The sequence below is a fragment of the Coptis chinensis genome, chromosome 3 (assembly GCF_015680905.1).
Source record: "Coptis chinensis isolate HL-2020 chromosome 3, ASM1568090v1, whole genome shotgun sequence".
NCBI classification, from domain to species: Eukaryota; Viridiplantae; Streptophyta; class Magnoliopsida; order Ranunculales; family Ranunculaceae; genus Coptis; species Coptis chinensis.
Genome location: NC_141458.1, coordinates 111,693,992 through 111,713,302, shown reverse-complemented (window position 1 = coordinate 111,713,302; position 19,311 = coordinate 111,693,992). Strand labels below are relative to the sequence as shown.

The 19,311-nt window shown below is 39.4% G+C and overlaps 1 protein-coding gene across 1 annotated transcript; it reads right to left on the bottom strand.

The window, feature by feature from the left end:
• Positions 1–3,768: 3,768 nt before the first annotated feature.
• On the bottom strand, positions 3,769–17,391 carry LOC147513001 (uncharacterized). Its single transcript, XM_086595989.1, is given in 20 exon segments — positions 3,769–4,113; positions 4,230–4,412; positions 4,497–4,601; positions 4,698–4,790; positions 4,916–5,061; positions 5,270–5,354; positions 5,440–5,517; positions 5,688–5,728; positions 7,569–7,628; positions 10,062–10,181; positions 10,654–10,923; positions 11,022–11,093; positions 11,841–11,903; positions 12,002–12,184; positions 12,318–12,434; positions 12,526–14,502; positions 14,579–14,695; positions 14,797–15,300; positions 16,544–17,187; positions 17,190–17,391. Coding segments are annotated over 16 exon segments (4,608 nt in total). The 5' UTR covers positions 17,341–17,391; the 3' UTR covers positions 3,769–4,113; positions 4,230–4,412; positions 4,497–4,601; positions 4,698–4,790; positions 4,916–4,935.
• Positions 17,392–19,311: the final 1,920 nt, after the last annotated feature.

Sequence of the window (19,311 nt, the reverse complement as noted above, 5' to 3'; positions counted from 1 at the left end):
AGACACAACCCACTAGCCCAAGACATACCTTTTCCCATCCAGTGTAAATGGAAGCCCTGTGGGAAGCAACGGTTCCAGCATCTCCATAAACTTGATCTCGCGGCAGGTGAGAACTGAAAAATATAGAGGCGGCAACGGCTGGGTTTTCCAAAGCCGAGTCTCTTGTCGTCACATCGCGGTCCCTAGCCTTAAACTTGGGGTGCCACACCTCGGCAGGCCCAGAGGTTACCGGACCAGCTGAAGACGAATCCTGTCTAGGGCGGCGGGCAGATATAACAGACCTCGGAGGTTCAGTACGGCCTGTAGTTTGGGAAGGAACGGCGGCGGAAGTTTTAGCCCTTTTGGCGGGAGGGCTCTTATTTGACAAGTCAACAGGAGCGTCCCCATCAGAGTCGCTGTCCCAAAGCTTGTATTTGTTCACATCCATGGCGGGGGCAGCAGGGGGAGCGGTATTAGCAGCAAAATCGTCCTCCCACTCACCACACGAGAGTAGGAAGGAGGAAGGTTTTCGCGGCGGTCGCCTTGTTTTTAGTAGCCGCTGCTCGTTGAAATGGCGGCCGTGAATGGGAGATTTTTTTGGTATAGTTGAAGGACTTGTAAGATCTAACGCTGTCTTTTGAGGTGGGGATGGTTTGGGCTTCCTTTCTTTGGGGCGGCAGCGATAGAGGGGCCTTGGTATTTGCCAATGTTTTTAGAGAAGGGTCAAGTAGCGTAGGGGTGGCTTTTTCCGATCAATGCCAAGGACTTCACACCGAACTACCGAAGCTCGCGGAGGGATTGGAAAATTTCTCGAGTAAACACCGTTGTATATTTGGGATCGCTAATCGGTCTCCAACCTACATCACCAAGAGCAAAACAAATTAGTGATAGGGAGAGATAAATACCGCGACTTCTAATGGCTTACTTACCACTTGTTAGGAAATGGAGATGCCTCGGAGAAACTTCCGGGAGGAGGTCCGCTGGACAAAAATTTACCGCATTACATACAACGGTAATCGATGCCACACTTTGTCGAAGTGGTAATGTGAAGAAGGAAAGACTTCTTTTGAGGACGGTGCAAAAGATCGGTATCCCACACCCCCAAGTGCTTTTCTTTATGTAGAAGTGGGCAAGGATATCACGGAGTTGTATTTTGGGGAGTGAGTCTCATTGTAGTGGTTGGCGGCATACATAACACGCCGGTTACCTATGCCCCGACACGGAGGAATGTTGAAATGGTTACGCACTGACGCCAAGGGGAGTCAAAGGAAACGTGGGCCGGCCGCTATCCGTCCTCTACAAGAGCTACTAAATAACCGTATGGCGCGATACTAAGTGAGGGGAAGTGGGTGACGCCGCATTACATGTTCGAGATTAACGCCACCGAATGCCGTAAGCGGCCCTTAACGGCATCTAGATTGGGTCTGCGTAATAGGGACGGCGATGACAGAGAAGGTATCCTACCGGAAGTAGGGGAACAAATGGGATCGGTAGAGTTTGAAGCCGGGGATTCAGATCTGTCCGCGGATTGATGGCTAGACCTAGGGGTCGAGGATTCAGATGGGCCTGAGGTGGTGGCGGAGGATTGGGTGGAGGAGATGACCTCACATTCCGATGAAGGCATAATGGAAACAGTGCAAGGAGGGAAATTCAGAAAAAGATGGATGCGCAATCTAGGAAAAGAAGATAATGAGGAAGCACTTCCAAAATAAACAGTGAATGCACAAATTACGAGAGGAAAGGAAATGAAGCTAAAAGACAAACCTGTAACAAGAGGGCCAAAGCAAGGGGAGCGTAACCAAGACGTGCCGGAGGTTGCGCGAAGAAAGTGACGACTGGAAAGGGGGAAGAGGTTGAAGAAGATGAAGTGAAGGTTGAAGAGAGAAATGGCGAGGGTTTACTGTTGAGGGTTTTTGAGGATTGTGAGAGGAGCGAGAGATTTAAGCGGGATTTGAGGGGGCAAGGGCAAAAGCATAACTGACCGACAGAGAACCAAAGGAATAGGGACGCGTGTCATCTCGGTTTTCGAAGGGGCAACCTACGAGGCGCGTGCGCCGTATTTCGCCGTATTTCCAGTTGGCAATACAGAGGAAGCACGTGGAACACGTCTTTGGAAAAAGAGAGATATGTCGGGCGGGAGGATCAAACAAGAAGAATTCAGCAGGGGTGTACCTGAAAGAAAAAGGAGTTCTCGGACCATTACCGTCCGCGACCAACAATGGGGCCGAGAGGGCATCCAGATAGGACGTATACATGACCTAGGAGGTTAGTGGTGATAAAGGGACGGATCGCGGTATAGCATTAGAAGACGGGGTGCATAGGATCGATCCGCGGTATCCCAACCGCCTCGAACCGCAAAACGTGGAGAGTGGGAGAGCGCACCGAGAACTGCCAGTAAAACGGCAAGCGATGCGGGAAAGAAAGAGGATATAAGAGAGAGTGAGGAGGGCCAGAAAAGAGGTCGAGACATTTAAGATTAGAGGTTGTAATCACAGTCGATACAATATTCTAATTCAAAAATTTGCCGCTAAATCACCATAAATCTAAGAAAACTATTATACAAGCTAGATCGAGTTTAAGATAATTCTATTTGAAAATTACGGATTAATATCCTAACCCACAAAGTGAAGAGGCTATCTCAATTTGATCCCTTAGTTTCCAAGTATTTATGCACCATAATCACTGCTCATTAACTTATTTCGGTTTCTTTTCAATAAAAATATATTTTGAATCGAAAATTTGTGTAAGACATTTTGTAAAAACCTTTTCAGCACACAAAATATTTAATAGATCCCGGACAGCTATATCACTTCGCACTTTGTGCTTCTTCCTCCTGCTAAATATGATCGAGTTAGTTTGGCTTTAGTCTCCGACCCTCGTATCCATAAATACAAGGTGTATGGAATCTGCATTCTAGGAAAATTCCTAGCGTTCACACAGGGCGAAAGTGATAGAGTGGAAAGCAGTAGACATTCCTACAGAGTCATCCGCGCAACTTCATACATTAACAGAACTCATCTTGGTAAACAAGGAGTTGCATTGGTTGGTAGTGGATGATGATACCTATTACTTAGTTTCTTTAAATGTTGAAACCGTCAGAAGCACGAAAATCGACCCATATATCGCGAATCCAGATCCAAGGGAGGAAGAACAAGAGCGCCGTCATCTCTTGACAGGGATCAAAGCCTCGTTGTGCCTCACAATTTTCAACGAGGAGGTACTATCAATTTATATATTACAACTAGAGCACGGAGATACGACTGAAGATTGGATTGGCAGATTTATTGAAACAGATGTTGATGATTACTTGTTATGGGATAATCCTGGTATCAGATTTAATGAAACAGCTGTTGATGATTACTTGTTACGGGATAATCCTGGGAAATTTGTGTTCACGGACGTCTGCATCATTGCACCGAGAGAAGTTGATATAATTGAGGTACTTAATAACTTGAAGCTTGTGGTGCAACACAATGATCAGTTGTTCTTTTGTGACATGATGAGAGAGGAGTGGAGGCCAATTGCATCCCTAAGCAAAGAGCAAAGCCTGTGTACACAATATGTGTTTCGCACTAATAGTCATGTCTGTTGGCTCTAGGTTAATTTTATAGGAAAAGATATTACAGGAGGGTCGTATTGCATTTATCATTGTTCGCAAGTTGTTTTTGTTTTTCTTTGAATGAAATTTAAATGAAGTTCGGATTCAAATGAAATTTATTTGAATTTATCATTTATTTATTTTATTGTCAACAGAAAAAGTTGTCGTTTAGGGTAATGAACTTGAGTGTATTTTACAAATACAGTACCGTACAAATTTTATTGCCAAAATAGAGCACAGCCCTTTTACAACAGACTTCGGTTCCAAGTAAACTCTTATACAATTTATATAGACAATTGTGACATGACCAGGTTCCACCATGAATGGGGTAATTGGCTTTTGAACAGATAAGCATCTGACTTTCTCCCTTGAGAAATTCAGAAACAAAACGAATACTGTTCTCATTTCAGTTAATAAATTGACAACACTTTATTGTATATATGATGTTTACCAGGTTTCCTTCACTGTTGGTGCAGACTGCAGACCAGCGATACCCTGAAGTCCTGAACCCACCTAGATATTCTTTTCATATGTACCTGTGGATGCAAGTGGAGCTTCATTTGAGTTAAAATGCAACCAATATACACAATACATGTGAAAAGTATACAGATTTCAATGGAACATCCATCAATGGCAAAGTTTAAAGCTGTACCCAAAACTAGATATAGATGTCAAACCACATTAAACTAACTCTTCCTTCTTGCAACCAACAGAAGCACTGAGACTCGTTTAAACTTCGAGGGTGATGTTGTGTGCCAGTTCCGTAGTGTCAGCCACATACACGTTCAGGGGCAGAATGACAAGTCAAACACAAGTGCACAGCCCACCAAGAAACCTGTAAAAGAAATAAAATAAATCTCTGTTTAGTGAGTGTAATTCTCAGAGTTCATACGCAGTGTAAACACTTATGTGTACATACTTGCATTTAAGCTTTCGCTTCCGTAACAAGCAAAGCAGGGAGACCTTCTCAACAAAATTAATCAGTTGTAAACCAGAATTCTTGCTTCATAACACATTCCAGTATCTGACAGGACCGGTACATGTAAGAGAAGAAACCATAAGTCTAATTATGTTATTGATAGAAATTTGATTCAAGGAAAAAAACTAGAAACGGCCAGACCTAATCACCTGCCGTTTTCTGGAACTAGTGGTCCTCAAGGCAGCACGTGTGATTTTTTGGGAGGAAAGTACCAGCTCAAATATATGCACTCACCTAAACATGTATTCAGTGGTAGAAAAGTTAGATGTGTACAGATGTTCATGGTGTTCGAAAATAAAATGGTGAGTGTGTGTATGTGTGTCCTTGTGTGTGGATATGACGCTTAACTGAGTACCCACCAAGAGATATTCAAAACTTCCTACACATGATCAATACTTGGAATAATTTTCTGAAGAAGTCTATAAGATGGTCTTGAACTTGAATCACCAGTACAAGATATACTACTAAGTTCATTCTCCAGAATGGTATAAGCATCTGCAAATGCCTGCAGAAAACATACTTAAATCATAAAAGAAGATAATGGGGCAGATAAAAAGAACAATTTACCAAGTGGAAAATGAATATCTGTTCATCGCCTGGTAGACTTAGTACATGGTGAAGCAGTTGATACTGAATGTAAACAAAAGCGAAGTGGACAGCCGTAACAAAAACTATGTAAAACAAAAGTCCAACGGGGATGATTGAAGGCTGACCTTGATACACTGATGTATCCGGAAGCAATTCTTTCCTACATTATTTGTTGGGTAAAGAGGGTCATCAATGTGAATTGGGTCGATGCTGCGAAAACGGCGTAAAACCATTAAGTAATAAAACTTAACATATACTTTACTGAACAAAACAGCTAGGCAGAATATCAAGTTACCTATGCCCTCTTTCTCTATTTGCATAAACTCCACTTCCTTGGATGGATATACGCATTTGGCGTGGATCGAACACATTTCTGAACAAACCACACAAAAGAAAGCTGTAATTTATTTGAACAAATAAATTCTCAGGCCATCAGCCCCTGACTATACTACGGAGTTTTCGATATGAAGACAAGTTAAGAACATCAATTAAATTTTGTAATAAAAAATAGATTCCACTTTCAAAACGAAATATAAAACATACCCAAAGAAGTAGAGAAAATCCATAAACAAGCTTCCAACGTTCTGCATAAACACCCAGAAAATGTGACTAATACATGGAAATGATTCTATCACTTTAAGAATTATACAGATATTCAAATATGGATGACATGATAACAATTCCAAGGCCTGAGGTAGGGTGGTGTCAAGCTGCATCAAAAACATTCCTATACTAGTAGAGCAAATATTTCAAACAAACCGTAATAGATAAATGCTTATTAGAGTCCAGATAATCATAGTACATGTTTTAAACTTTTAGTATAATTGTTTATACACGGAAATATAATAACAACAATAATTGTTTATATTTTGAAAAAAAAAGATGCATAGTCATGCAAAATGTCTCCGTTAATTTTTGCCACCAACCTATCAATGAACTCCAGGAGTTAAACCATTCTTCTTCAAAAACCAGGCAAGCTTTCTTAATATGAACAAAATAGAACCTATCACCTATGTAATCACAATATACCTCTCTAAGTTGCAAGGAAGAATTCTACGGTTATCTGTCAATTATACTAAGCACCAAACTCCATCATTTTAGATGGAATGCATTTACAAAGTAGAACATTAATCCATTTCATTTATTCAATCGAAATAACCGTCCATCTAAACTCACAAGAAAACTGAATCAAGCCTTATGTATCAGCCAGTGTACCAATTAGGAAACCTCTATATGGACGACTCTCATACCCGGACACCGCTACCAAATGCTTCAGATTAGGTAAGCTTGTCTTGGCCAGCCTCTGTAAAGACATATTTTCCTTCAATAAATTTGTAGTGTGTAACCTGATAGTTTTATGGTTTAAATTTCAGATGATTCATGATCCCTTTGTCAATCAATACCTTTACATATTTATAATTAATGCATTGACATATTTATAATCATGTTCTCAAAAGCTACCTTTAAAATCCACAATACCCTGAATTCAGTAGTTCCATACTCCAGGTCATAAATTTTACATTCTTCCTACCAAAGTTTCCCTCTACAACACCTTTTCAAGAATCAATCCAGATGGTTTCCTAAACTATCAACTGTAGTGATTCTCCAGGATGGACAACATGTTATGGCTTATAGGCAACCATCCATTAGCATCTATTTCTCCTCTTTCGAGATCGGCTGCTCCATCTGTCAATCCCAGACACACTCTTCTCTTAGAAGATGGTACTCCAATCCAGGACAAACTAACATGTCTTAAGCCTGAGAGACTACCCCACACCAGATTACAAGACTTATCATTTTACCTTGGAATCTCATCAACGATTTCCTGCCCATTTCAAAGATTTCCCTTTTCCCATTATTATTTCCACGCTATGAGAAACCTATGATGCAATTGCGCTTAACAAAAGGAGGTTGCCAACAATAGAACTTACATACTACTACAACAGTTCCATTTGGTGCCTTATATTTTGGGGTCGATGTAATTTATCTTCAGAATCTTCTCATTCTATAAGATTTTCTATTATTTATCATATCATGTCCTAATGAATCATGGCTGCAGACTTCAAGGAAGTAAAGACGCATAAAATTTGAAAAGACCAGCAAGGATACCAGGATTCAGATGACCACTTGTAACAGAGATCAGGGCATTACAAAAAATATGTTGGTACTACAGAACTTTCTTTTAAAATGTTAAAAATCCAAAATAACACAAAACTAGCATATTAGAAGACAGTAAGCATATTATACTGTTAATTGCATGGGTTTGATGACGCAAAAGAGGTGTTGAGCAGTTAAAGTCAATGAGGTATATTGACCGAAATCACCAAATCTTTAAGATATATTAAAACTCGGCAGTTTGCCAAATTCACAGTTAAAGGTTCACATAAAACTAGCACCAATTTGCAATGAAAATTCAAGATTTACTTGGTTAATAGGCCGCCCAAGGTGATATTCATGCTGAAGAAACCGTGCAATCAATAAAACCTGCACAATAAAATGAAATAATAAATACTGCAGTTACCTATACAAACTTATTTTCCTTATAACAACAGTCAATAGAAAATATAGCAGTAGCTCCACAGATTGAAAAAGCATGGCATTGCATTTTTCGAGATTAAACTAACACAATTACTAAAAATCCACCCTATGTATCAAGTTTCCATGAGTGCTCCCTTTAGCATGGGAGAGAGTTGCAGAAAATGAATATCCTCAAGAAAGAAATAGACGAGCATTACTGGTTCAATAGCATCAAGTAGAACTTGCAGAGATGGATGCCAAACTGCACATAGTTTAGGACTTTTACTATAATTATTTGCAATAACAGGATGAGTTATAAGTTTATAACCAAACTATCCGATTTTGTTCAAAATGAAAAACATAGCTATTTGTAATGTTCGTCCTAGAAGCAGCAAGAAATCTGGAAGGATGAGAAGATAAATAATCCAATTGGAATGAGCAATATTACAATGAATTGCCAATGCAACAATATTTTCTTGTCAAAAGATCCATTGCATCACGCACAAAATAGGCAACACAATTTTTATTTTTGTTTGATGATTGGAATTTTGATCTTTACTGATTATCATAGTGAGATGTCTTTCTAATGTAAATCTTACTGGCGGAAGCTTCAGTTTAATTGAATCTACACTTTAATTGAAACACAATTAAAAGACGACCTAAAAATCACTCTTTTATTGAATCTCTCAATCACAAATCACACACATAAACACAATTACTAAAACCCTAACTACAATCCCGTTATTTAAAGTAAACCTAGAAAGCATAAACCAATAGGAACACGACATGTGTCCAACTAACTAATGGACTCGAACCATGGGCTTGGACTCAACTAAGGAGCTCACGCCCATAACATGTAGAGGGAACATAGGCGCACACCTATGACACTGACATACTCATCTAATGTTCTACATCACTCTCCCCAACCGAAAAAATTCGTCATCGAATTTCTAATCAACAAAAACTTCAGGTAAAGAGAACCACGTCTATAAGCTTTAGGAAATCGGTCAATACCCCAGCTGAAAGGAATCCGACCATGAATTTTTCCTTTGTAGCAGTTTCCCTTACTTAAAATCAGTAACCCACAACATGCTTTTCCACACAGATTATGAAAACAATAACCAGAAGATACACCAAAAAATTTCAGTACCAATGGCTCGTCTTGAAAACTTGTAACTTCACCAATATATATGACTTTCTTTAAGGAAATCCAAATCTGCAATCGTTCTTTTTTGAAAAACAAATCACTTCGTTTGTCAAAGTGGATCACAAAATTTTCCCAAATCAGATCTATGTACTTATCAAAAAGAGACTCATCTTCATATTTATCAAAGATTGGTGGAGCGCCCAATAGGGGGGCTTCAACACCTGCCGGCAGTCGAGCGGCGCCATCATTGAGGAGTACACCCTCACGTTTCTCATTGAGATGAAATTTTCTGTTGGTGTTATCTTTCATGTCAACTCTATTCTCTCCGTTGTTTTCTAGATCTGTAAGCGCAAAAGAGTTCAGAAGAGGGATTGAACCATCAACCTGAGATGAATCATCAGTATAGCCACTGAACCATTATTCTGTGGTGGTGGAGGTGGTTGTTGCACCTCTCGTTGGACTGGAAATTTTGCTTCCATCAGGTTCTAGAACATTTGTGTCATGTTCTTCATGCTTTCTTCTAAACGAGACATGCGAGTATCCATGGATGGAAGACGACCTCGAGTTGCTTTGTGATTCATCATAACAACACAAAAAAAATTGACATTTCGAGAAAAAAAAAAAAAAAAAAACTACAACTACACGGGTGAACAAAGACGCGGTGAATAGTGCCGATGAACAATGTTTTCACTGAAACGGTTTTTCGGTGAAACGATGACGTGAATAGTAACCCCGGAATTAATGCGCTCGATACCAAATAATGTAGATCTTCTCGGCGTAGCTTCAGTTTAATTGAATCTACACTTTAATTGAAACACAATTAAAAGACGACCTAAAAATCATTCTTTTATTGAATCTCTCAATCACAAATCACACACATAAACACAATTACTGAAACCCTAACTACAAACCCGTTATTTAAAGTAAACCTAGAAAGCATAAACCAATAAGAACACGACATGTGTCCAACTAACTAATGGACTCGAACCATGGGCTTGGACTCAACTAAGGGGCTCACGCCCATAACATGTAGAGGGAACATAGGCGCACACCTATGACACTGACATACTCAACTAATGTTCTACATCACTTTCTGTACGATAAGGTTTAGTCCATACTATAAGTAATCAGAATCAAAATACAGAGAACTCAATAAAACAAAGATAATATTTGCACCTGGAAACATCAAATAAACATTTCTATAACAATTGACAATGACAGTATAGTATGTCCATGAAATGCAGCACAATTACCAAGCAATATGAACTTAAACCGCCTGAGTACGAGTGATCCAGGCTACGATCTGCCAAGAACTGTTTTAGTACCAGAGCAAGGGGTGTGGCTGCAGGAAACTGCTCAGTGAGCTCCCTAACCTGAATATACAAAAACCGAAGAAGTGTAACTAAACATGCAATGATACAACATTGAATTTTATAAAATTTGGAGAGTCGATGTTACATATGAACTAACACTTTTTGCAATAATAAAAAAGCTATCTCCTTTTAGTTATTAAAATAAGGAATTCGTGGTGGAAAGGGAGGAATGCAAGGGTATTTGAGCAACTACAATAGCATACTAACAAGATAGCGGAAGGAATCAAAGAGGAGCCATATTATTGGACATGTACTTATTCTTGCTTCAAAGGAATGACCTACCACCACTGCATTTTTTTAATTGGGATACACTTGTATCACAAAACAAGTTTATAAGCAGGAAGAGAGGTATTGCTTGTAGGTCGTGTAGCTCCTTGCTACATGGCCTACTTCCTGTAATATTATTCTTTGATATACTAATGAGTCAATATACCAATCAAACAAATATATATATACAATCTCAAGGACTTACTAGTTCTGTAGTTTGAAGTCCAGTATGTGAAGGCGACTTAAAACTGATATCTAGGCGAACTGATTTTAAGCCCACGCCCTCCTCTTTCTTTAACTCTGAGCACATTTTCCAAGAACAATCTTCTATAACCACCGTATCAGAATTATCACTGCTGCTTTCTTCACCATTTATCTGGGCTGATTTCAGCTTTGGTGTTTTCTCGTTGGAAGTATTTCCACTAGAGGTGACAACATCTTGAGGAACTTCAACCTCAAGCATAATAATAGGTATCTGAGAACAAAAATATGAGAAGAGTAAATATACGAATCTATACGAGAGAGAGAGAGAGAGAGAGTCATCAGCTGTGTTGCCAGAAAAAGAAATGTTACAGCTGTATTTTCCACCGTCTTTAAAGAGTCATTTTTCACCCATTCCTGGTTTGCAAGGTACCTCGCTGCATGCTGCAATATAGTAATGGAACGATGTCAATACTACCTTGAAACAGTGGCAGACCTTTAAGAGAGTTTTCGTCCAGAAAAAAAAAATCAAAAAATCAAAAAATCAAAAGCAAATAAATCAAAAGTGAAAATAGAAAATAGAAAATTTCAACTATAGCGTAACAATGACTCCAAGAGATCATGGACCAACATGGTTTAGTAAATGTGATACATGGGTGATTATCGTTCAAGTACAGCTGTACAACTGTACAAGTCTACAAGAAACAAGGAAAGTTGTCACTACAAGAGAGTACATACGAGACAATATGTATAACAAATAATATCAGTGGTCCAACTTCACAAACACCGACAGAATGGATAAAGGAAAATACCAATTGCTATGAATCCTACGATCTATAAGATATATGTAACAGTGTTGCTCACTTTTTGGACCAGAAATCTTTCTGTTAATTATGAATTTTGTTGGGCACGAAGTGAACCAGAAATCTTTCTGTTAGTTTTCAATTATGGTACCTCCTCATACTAATCTCAACAAAAAATCTGTGACTCCCTGGCAAGAAATGAGCCTCTGGAATAAACCATGGCACAAAACCCATAAAAAGACAAAAAAAACAAAAACAAAATATAATAAACGGAAATGACAATATATTAATGCTTCCTCCATACTTGAGCATTGATAGAATGAAGTTCCGAACTGAATAGAAAGAATGCACAAAAAGAGACATTGGAGTAAATCAAATGCCATCAGACCTGAAGACAAGTTTCTTTGATTCCATTACGTCCCTCCAGAATCCCTGCTTCTTTAATAGGTTCCTACAGATATATATTCCCATGAAATTCCAGACTATTTAGTTTAAAACACTACAATAACAGGGAAGTAAAACTGAAGAGTTTTATCAAACTTTGCTTACCAAATTCCTTACAGGAGGAAGACAAACCACAAGATCCACATCACTTGTCGGAAGGGACAAACCAGTCACATTTGAGCCAAAAATGTTTGTCCTCGACCGTGGCCACAAGACTTGGAGAGATCGTGCGACCCTCTTGACAGCCCAACTGATGCAGGGCTTCATAACAATATTCTTAGCAGCAACCTTATAGCACAGATTATAATATGAATTAGGAGATATCTGAGGAATACTCGTAAATAAATACAAGGACAAAACATACTAATTAGAAATCACAAAGTCGAGCACATAAGTCGTAGAACTTTATCCAACATCATACCTGCTTGCAGAAGGAATCGATTTCATCATGAAGAAGACTATGCATCACTGGAAGTGACGCCTGACGAGAAGGACAATTTAGTGAATCCTGAGGTTGAAGAGGGAATGCAGCATCCGGCTGTGGTATATCATTTCAGTATAAACTAAGTAATTGCAGTAGAGAAGCAGATGACGTAATATGCTTAGCATTTCACCACTAAAATACTTACGTGTTCCTGATCGAGAGCTAGTTGGGAGATCGCAATCAAGCGATCCTGAAGCAAAGACCCCGGTAGAGGCTGAATCATTGGAGTGGCTGAAAGGCCCTTGCTTCTCCAGGAAGGCCAAATAACTTCAGCACCATCCACACAAAGCCCAGCTCCCTCAGAGTTGTTTCCATCATGGTACCAACTTCTCAATCCCCAGTGTCTCGGGCTAGAGCTACCAGACCTCACTGTCGAGAAGCCCCTCTTCTTTCTTGACTCAACAACAGAAGAGAATGGAGGGGGGCATGGAGCTCGTGGAACGCAGAGTACCACAGGGGAAGGTGGTCTTTTTATCTGAGGCTGGTCGCGTGTAGGAAGAGGGACACAAGGGCTCCTATGATGATGACTAACCTTGAAATCAGATATAGATCCCTTTCTCGACACATTCGGAATGATAATTGGTCGTAAAATGGGGTATGGAAGTAAATCTCCATTCTGTCTTTCACCAACACTACCAGATGAATTCGTGAAAGATCCAGAAACTTTCTCATCTTGAATTCCATCTTTCTGGGTCGAGGAAATATGACTCACTTTTCCAGTTACATCGCTTCCAGGCATAACATAACCAAGGGCCTGTTGCCCAGGTCCCAAAGGATCAAAAGGAGAGCAAAATGTGCCAGAAGGTGGAGAAGTCAAACCATTATTGTTATAAGTAGAAGGGATCCCAACCATGTCATCGATAGATCTATTCAAATCTGCTTCGTGCCATGCCCATGAACTATCCTCAGAACTAAGAGAAGGAGGACGAGAACAACCCGTGCCTCCAAGGTCAGAAGTGTTCCAGTACATCACCCCACCACCAAAGTACTGACTATAGTCTCTTTCGGAAAAGGCGTGCACCTCAAACTCTTCTTCTGATAGCCAATGGGGCTCACCATCTACAACGTCTGCTGCATTCATAAAATCGCAGGACTCCATAGCTTCCTCAGAAAACTTCCTTTCATCATCTGATATTGTTCCATTAAACTGCAGCCTGTGAGGTGTGAGTCCCTGCTGGTATGTGGACTGTAGCCTTGGCATGAATCCAGAATCATAGCTGCAACTTATAGATGAAGTCAATCTACTAGCACTTCTTACCATCGGGGGCCAATCTACACTCAGAGGTAAAGTTCGAGGCATGAGGCGCTTGCCCCCACCTTCAATTGATGGACTTATTGCCTGATGCCTCGTGGATACAAAGGATGGGTGAAAACGATTACGCCAATTGCATCCAACATCCAGATGCAATCTATCTGTCGCAGCAGGGAGATGTTGTGAATTAACAAAAGGTATATTACAATGTGCCACACTAGGCCACTCATAGGATGTGCTTCCCGCGAAACTTCTGGGCCATTGTGCACAAGAATTATCCATTTCATTTCTCTGAAAAGAAACAGTTTCTTCTTTAGAATCAACACCAAACAATGTTGGAGCAACATCACTCAAATTTTCAGAGTTGTCATTCGTGAGATCTGTTCCGAAAATATCATTATTATCCAACCCCACCACAGACATAACAGGCGTTCGAATTTCAGAATTTAATGTACAAGCTGAAACCTCAACTCCAGAAGATTTTTTGCAACAACCAGACTGAAGGCTATCTTCTGTAAAACTAACCACAGATTCCTCTTCGGACTCCCTGGTAACCTCACTGCCAAACTTTGAATTATGTTTACTTACTGAACTATCAAAACAAGTATCTGGAGTCCAGCCATCACTACCAATTGAAAGATCATTCAGTAGGTCATGAACACTTGAATCACAAGGTGAAATATCAGAGACTGCCGCATCTCTTTGAAGAGAAACACACTGTGAAGCTGCTAGTGTGCTTCTAACTTCGGAGTCCTCAGGTGTAACTACTTCCATCACATTTGAAGCATCAGTCTTCACATGTTTTTTCCTACTCTTCTTCTTCTTCCCGGTAGTTTGGACCTTCTGATCAACCAATCCTTTCGCATGATCCTACTGACAAAAAATTATTATGAACAACTGCGACCATTCATAAAAACTGGTTAGAAAAGAAAGGATTAGCACTTACCAGCACAGCCCTGGACAGACAGGTACTTGTTGGAACGTCCTTTGCCTTTGATATATATGGGATTCCTTTAGCCTTCAACATTGCAGCTTCTTTTTGTCCCAATCCGCATCCATGATCCTGGAAGTGAGGCTTTAGATCAATCAAAATCATGTTCTATCCAAAACTTTACATCTACAAACAAGAAAGGCTTTCAAACATCTGTGTAAGGGAAACAATACCTCGCAAGAATTCTCCATCGCATGATTAACTCCTGATGACTTCTGCACAGAGTTCAACTTTTTAGGATTACGACTTCTACCCCTTCCTCTCCGGCTACCAACACAAAGCTTGTCTTTGGATTTGCTCAATGGGGACGTCACATTCTCACCAGCTAGAAGCTCATGTTTTATACAATCACTAGAAACAACCATTAGTCTACCTCGAAATCTCCTCAGTATATAATCAGAAGTGGTATGGAGAGAAGCCAATGTACTATAAAATAGATTATCTCTGTCATGGCCACTTTGCTGAAATTCAAATATCATGGCACATATATCCTGAAGAACAAACAAGCTGGTGAAAATATTGGACAGTGAAACTGGTCGTCCAGAGATTGGAGCAGGGCGAATAGATGCAGAGAATTGCGCATCAGTAGCTGAGACTGCAAGGCTGGGGATCTGACGGGATGAGGGACACTTCCCGCCAACCAAAACGCTAATTTCAGCCTTCACAATCTCCTTTGTCTGCAAATTTACAATTTCAACTTTCAGGACGCCTAAGCACTGAAAAACTAGATGGTCGCAAAAAATTGAAACAAAATCACTATCAGATAATAAAAGATAGACTACGCCATAAACATAACATGCAGGGCTTAAACAACAAATTAAGACAGTACCCGTGTTGCTTTTGTGTGAGCTAATAACCAAGATGTCAAGACTCAAGATCACAAGTACAGCTCAAGTAGGTATGACTCCAAACCTTATCACAGTCCATAGCTAAATGGACTTGAGTTTGATGCTTAATTCGTTATGTGTTAAGTCAGGACTTCTGTTCAAGTAATTTGCAAATATCCTTCGTCAAAGTTGGACATTAAATTCCAAAAAAGATTCAGTTGCCTCCAAAATCCAAATACAAGTAAACCTACGTCGTCCCTGGAGTCAAAAAAAGGTTTCTTTTTAATCAATAAAAAATTTGTACTGGCTTTTTTTCATGCCAACAATCCATCTCAACATCAACCTTTGGCATTAATAGTAAATTGGCCACTTGACTGTGTGTGAGTCCATTGTCCACACGGCATAGATTGTCTTTTCTTTTACTACAAGTCTTTTTCTGTTAAATCTTCGACTACGGCCCAAGGAAAGATACAAAGTATGGGTACAGACCCCAATTAAAAACTCGGGAATCAGGCTTAGGCACTTCCATGAGCTAGTATTTAGTGCTTCACTCATAGTACATTTGCCAACATTTGTTAACAATAAACCCACTGGACTAATCAAATGTGACACTAGGACCAAAATGAATAGAATACTAATAGACATTTCTTTCTTAAAAAAATAAGCATAACAATCATTACTCCACATAGTATTTGTTTAGTGTAAGTGCCTTCTAGCTTAGTTGGTAAAACCTTTGGGTGATGATACCAGAGGTCTGGGGGTCGAACCCCGCCAGCATCAAAGAGTTACTGATCTCATTTAAAACAGGCTTGCCAATCAAAAATATATATATATTTGTTTAGAAATCTAAGTTTTCAAGACATTGTAGTTAATTGATACTTACGTTAGTGTGATAGCTACTCAAATAAAACACTAATTACTTCACATAATATTGCTTAAAGGGCTAGGTTTTCAATACATTGTAGTTAACTACAACTCATTAGTCATGCTGCATGCTATTGTACATGTATAGCTTACATTAGTGTCTTATTAGTAACTACTTGAAAGAAATGAAATCAAAATCACAACACTAAATGAAGTCTAAGATAAGTACCGTAGATTTTGCCGCTTTGGCTAAGACAGTCCGAAAAATAGTTTTCTTCATCCCAGGATCCAAAGCAGCCCACCAATCCAAACACCCTTTCTTCCTCCAAAACACATTGGCCGCAATCCCCGCAACACTAACCTTTTCTTTCAACTTATTATTATTACTCCCCCCTTTCTTCTTCCCACCGTTACAATTCAACCAAGATAACCTCAGCGTTAATTCCAACTTATTGGCAAGAAATTCCCCAACACTATAATACCCTTTCTCTTTCAACCAAAACAACTCTTCCCACTCACAACCCTTGACAGTCTCATCTCTCAAAAAGCCGTTACTGGAAACCCCATCCATTACCCTAACAAAAAATTGAGAATCCCTAACTAAGTCTTCACTAACAGTGAATGTATCAAGTTTTTCCTCATCCTGAAAACCAAATAGCCTAACATTTTCACATATTGACTTTTCAAACTTGTTTGAGTCACTAACCCTAGCTAATAAACCGTTATTAGTTTTCCTAAAACACAGAGTTGGTAGTGAGGGGTTCGTGTCCGATGGAAGATCAGGTAAAATGATGAATGCACCGCGACGGGTATCGAGGTGTTTTTGCATTTGTATGAGTATCTCGAGGAATTTAGAATCGACGACTGTGAGGGCCCCTGACGTTGGGGTATTGTTAGGGATGTGAACCACCGGATAATTGTGTTTCTACTGTTTTGGTTGTTGTTTAATGATGATGATTGCCTTTTTGAGTGGTAAACTGCGATGTGTGAAGTCAGTGAATCGATCAGTTTTTTGGTGGAATCCATTTTTTTCAGTTTTTGCCTGTTTTTTTTTTTTTTAAATGGTTTTCTTCATTTACCGTTAAAGGGCATCGAGATATGAGTTTTGGGTGGGAGTCTAGCGTCACTTAACATGCCCTTTTTTTTAATGTCTCGTGTGTATGTCCACAAATTCATTCTCTTCTCATGCGAACCATAAGAGCCTTTGCAATGCTGGTCGATAAGGCGGGTTTGTGACTATTGTCACCAGATTTGTTGAAAAAAAGATGTACAATGTAGAGGTGAAAAACTGGTGATTAGTTGAAATCAAGGTGAAATCTTCCACTGAGATGGTGGCTGTCTTGTTAACTTCGGACGGGATGTTGGATTCTGTCTCATGTGTTTTTTTCAATTTTTTTTATTCTGTCTCGCGTGTTTTTTCGATTTTTTTTTCAGTTTTTTTTAACTTCTGACAAAAATACTGGACAGGATGTTACATTCCGTCTCGATCAAAAAACCTCCATACGGAAATCTAACATTCCGTCCGAATTTTTTTTTTCACATTTGCATTGCACAGCTTCACTTTGCTTTTCACCGTTTTGGTGAAATGAGGGGGAATAAGTGCCTACATAGAAGTGAATAGGGGGGGGGAGAGATTATTTTGACTTGCATTGCAAATGCTCTAAATTCACGATGGGTTTTATAAGACATGCCGCCTCTACAAAAACCCACCCCCACTGCCCTACACATTTTTTCATCACTGATCAGCCCATATGACAAAATTGGCATAGAATTATGGTTTTAGGACAAAAACACAAACTTAGATAAGAGCATCTTTAGGAGAGAAACCAATAAAACACTAAATTTTTAAACCAATCCAAATACCAACCAACTTCAGCAAAAATATCAAATATTCGACATCAAATGGTGCGGTTTTAGACATCAAAACCACGCCATATAGCCCATGCATCTTTTTCAAAACCGTGCTACTGAAACCCATCTTAAAAGCCCAAGCCCACGCGGTTTTTCAGAAACCGCGCGATGTGTCACACATCAACTTTATTTTTTTCTCTCTTTCCAAATCTCTCTCGGCGGTTTTTGCAAAACCGCGCCATAAAAGCCCATTTAGATGCCCAAGCTCATGCGGTGTTAGAAAAAACCGCGCGTTTTTTCCAAAATCGTGAGAGAGATTTGATACAGCACCAAAATTGAAACTAAATTTTGGCCGATTTAGTGTTTGGTTTGGTGTTTTTTTTATGTTTTCATCAACATGTGTTTCTTCTGAAGATGAAAAAACACCAAATTATTGGAAATACCAAATTATTGGAAATTTAGTGTTTGATGCTAGGATGGTATCTCACCTAAAGATACTTTAAGTAACATATACACCTGTTTGTATTTAAACCGAAATTATTAATGATAGTTGTTGAGGTCAATCTGTTTTTGTCCTATAAAACCAAAGTTATTATTCACCCCGAAATTCCTATTCAATTGATGTGTTTGGGCCTAACAAAAAACACAACTCAACCCTTGATAATGGCGGATGAAACGTTGTTTTTGATAAGCTTTTGATGTGAAAACGAGATGTTTTTTATAAGCTTTTGATGTGAAAACCGAGAGAAGAGAACAAATACTAAACTATTATGGTTATACCAACCTTTGTTGAAGTTTTGAACATAATGAAGCAAAAAGATTGGATAGAAAATACGAGTGCGCTCACAAAAGGTACTATTTAGAATATACTAAATTACTAATAAAGCAACATAGATTTATGCAGCGGGTTAATACAAAATGATTCCAGTTAGAGAACACCATGTAATTCTCGCTCTCCCTGGTAAAAGATCCCGAAGGGCTGATGATTTGCCAGCGTACGGTTAAAAGACGTGTGGTGGTTAGATCCGTGGCATGGGAGATCAGTGGTGGGATGAGCCTGAAGTCACATACTATGTGGAAGTGCGGTGTAAAGGATCGTATCGCAGACTCGTAGGCATAGTACAAAATATCAGGATATGGGTATTT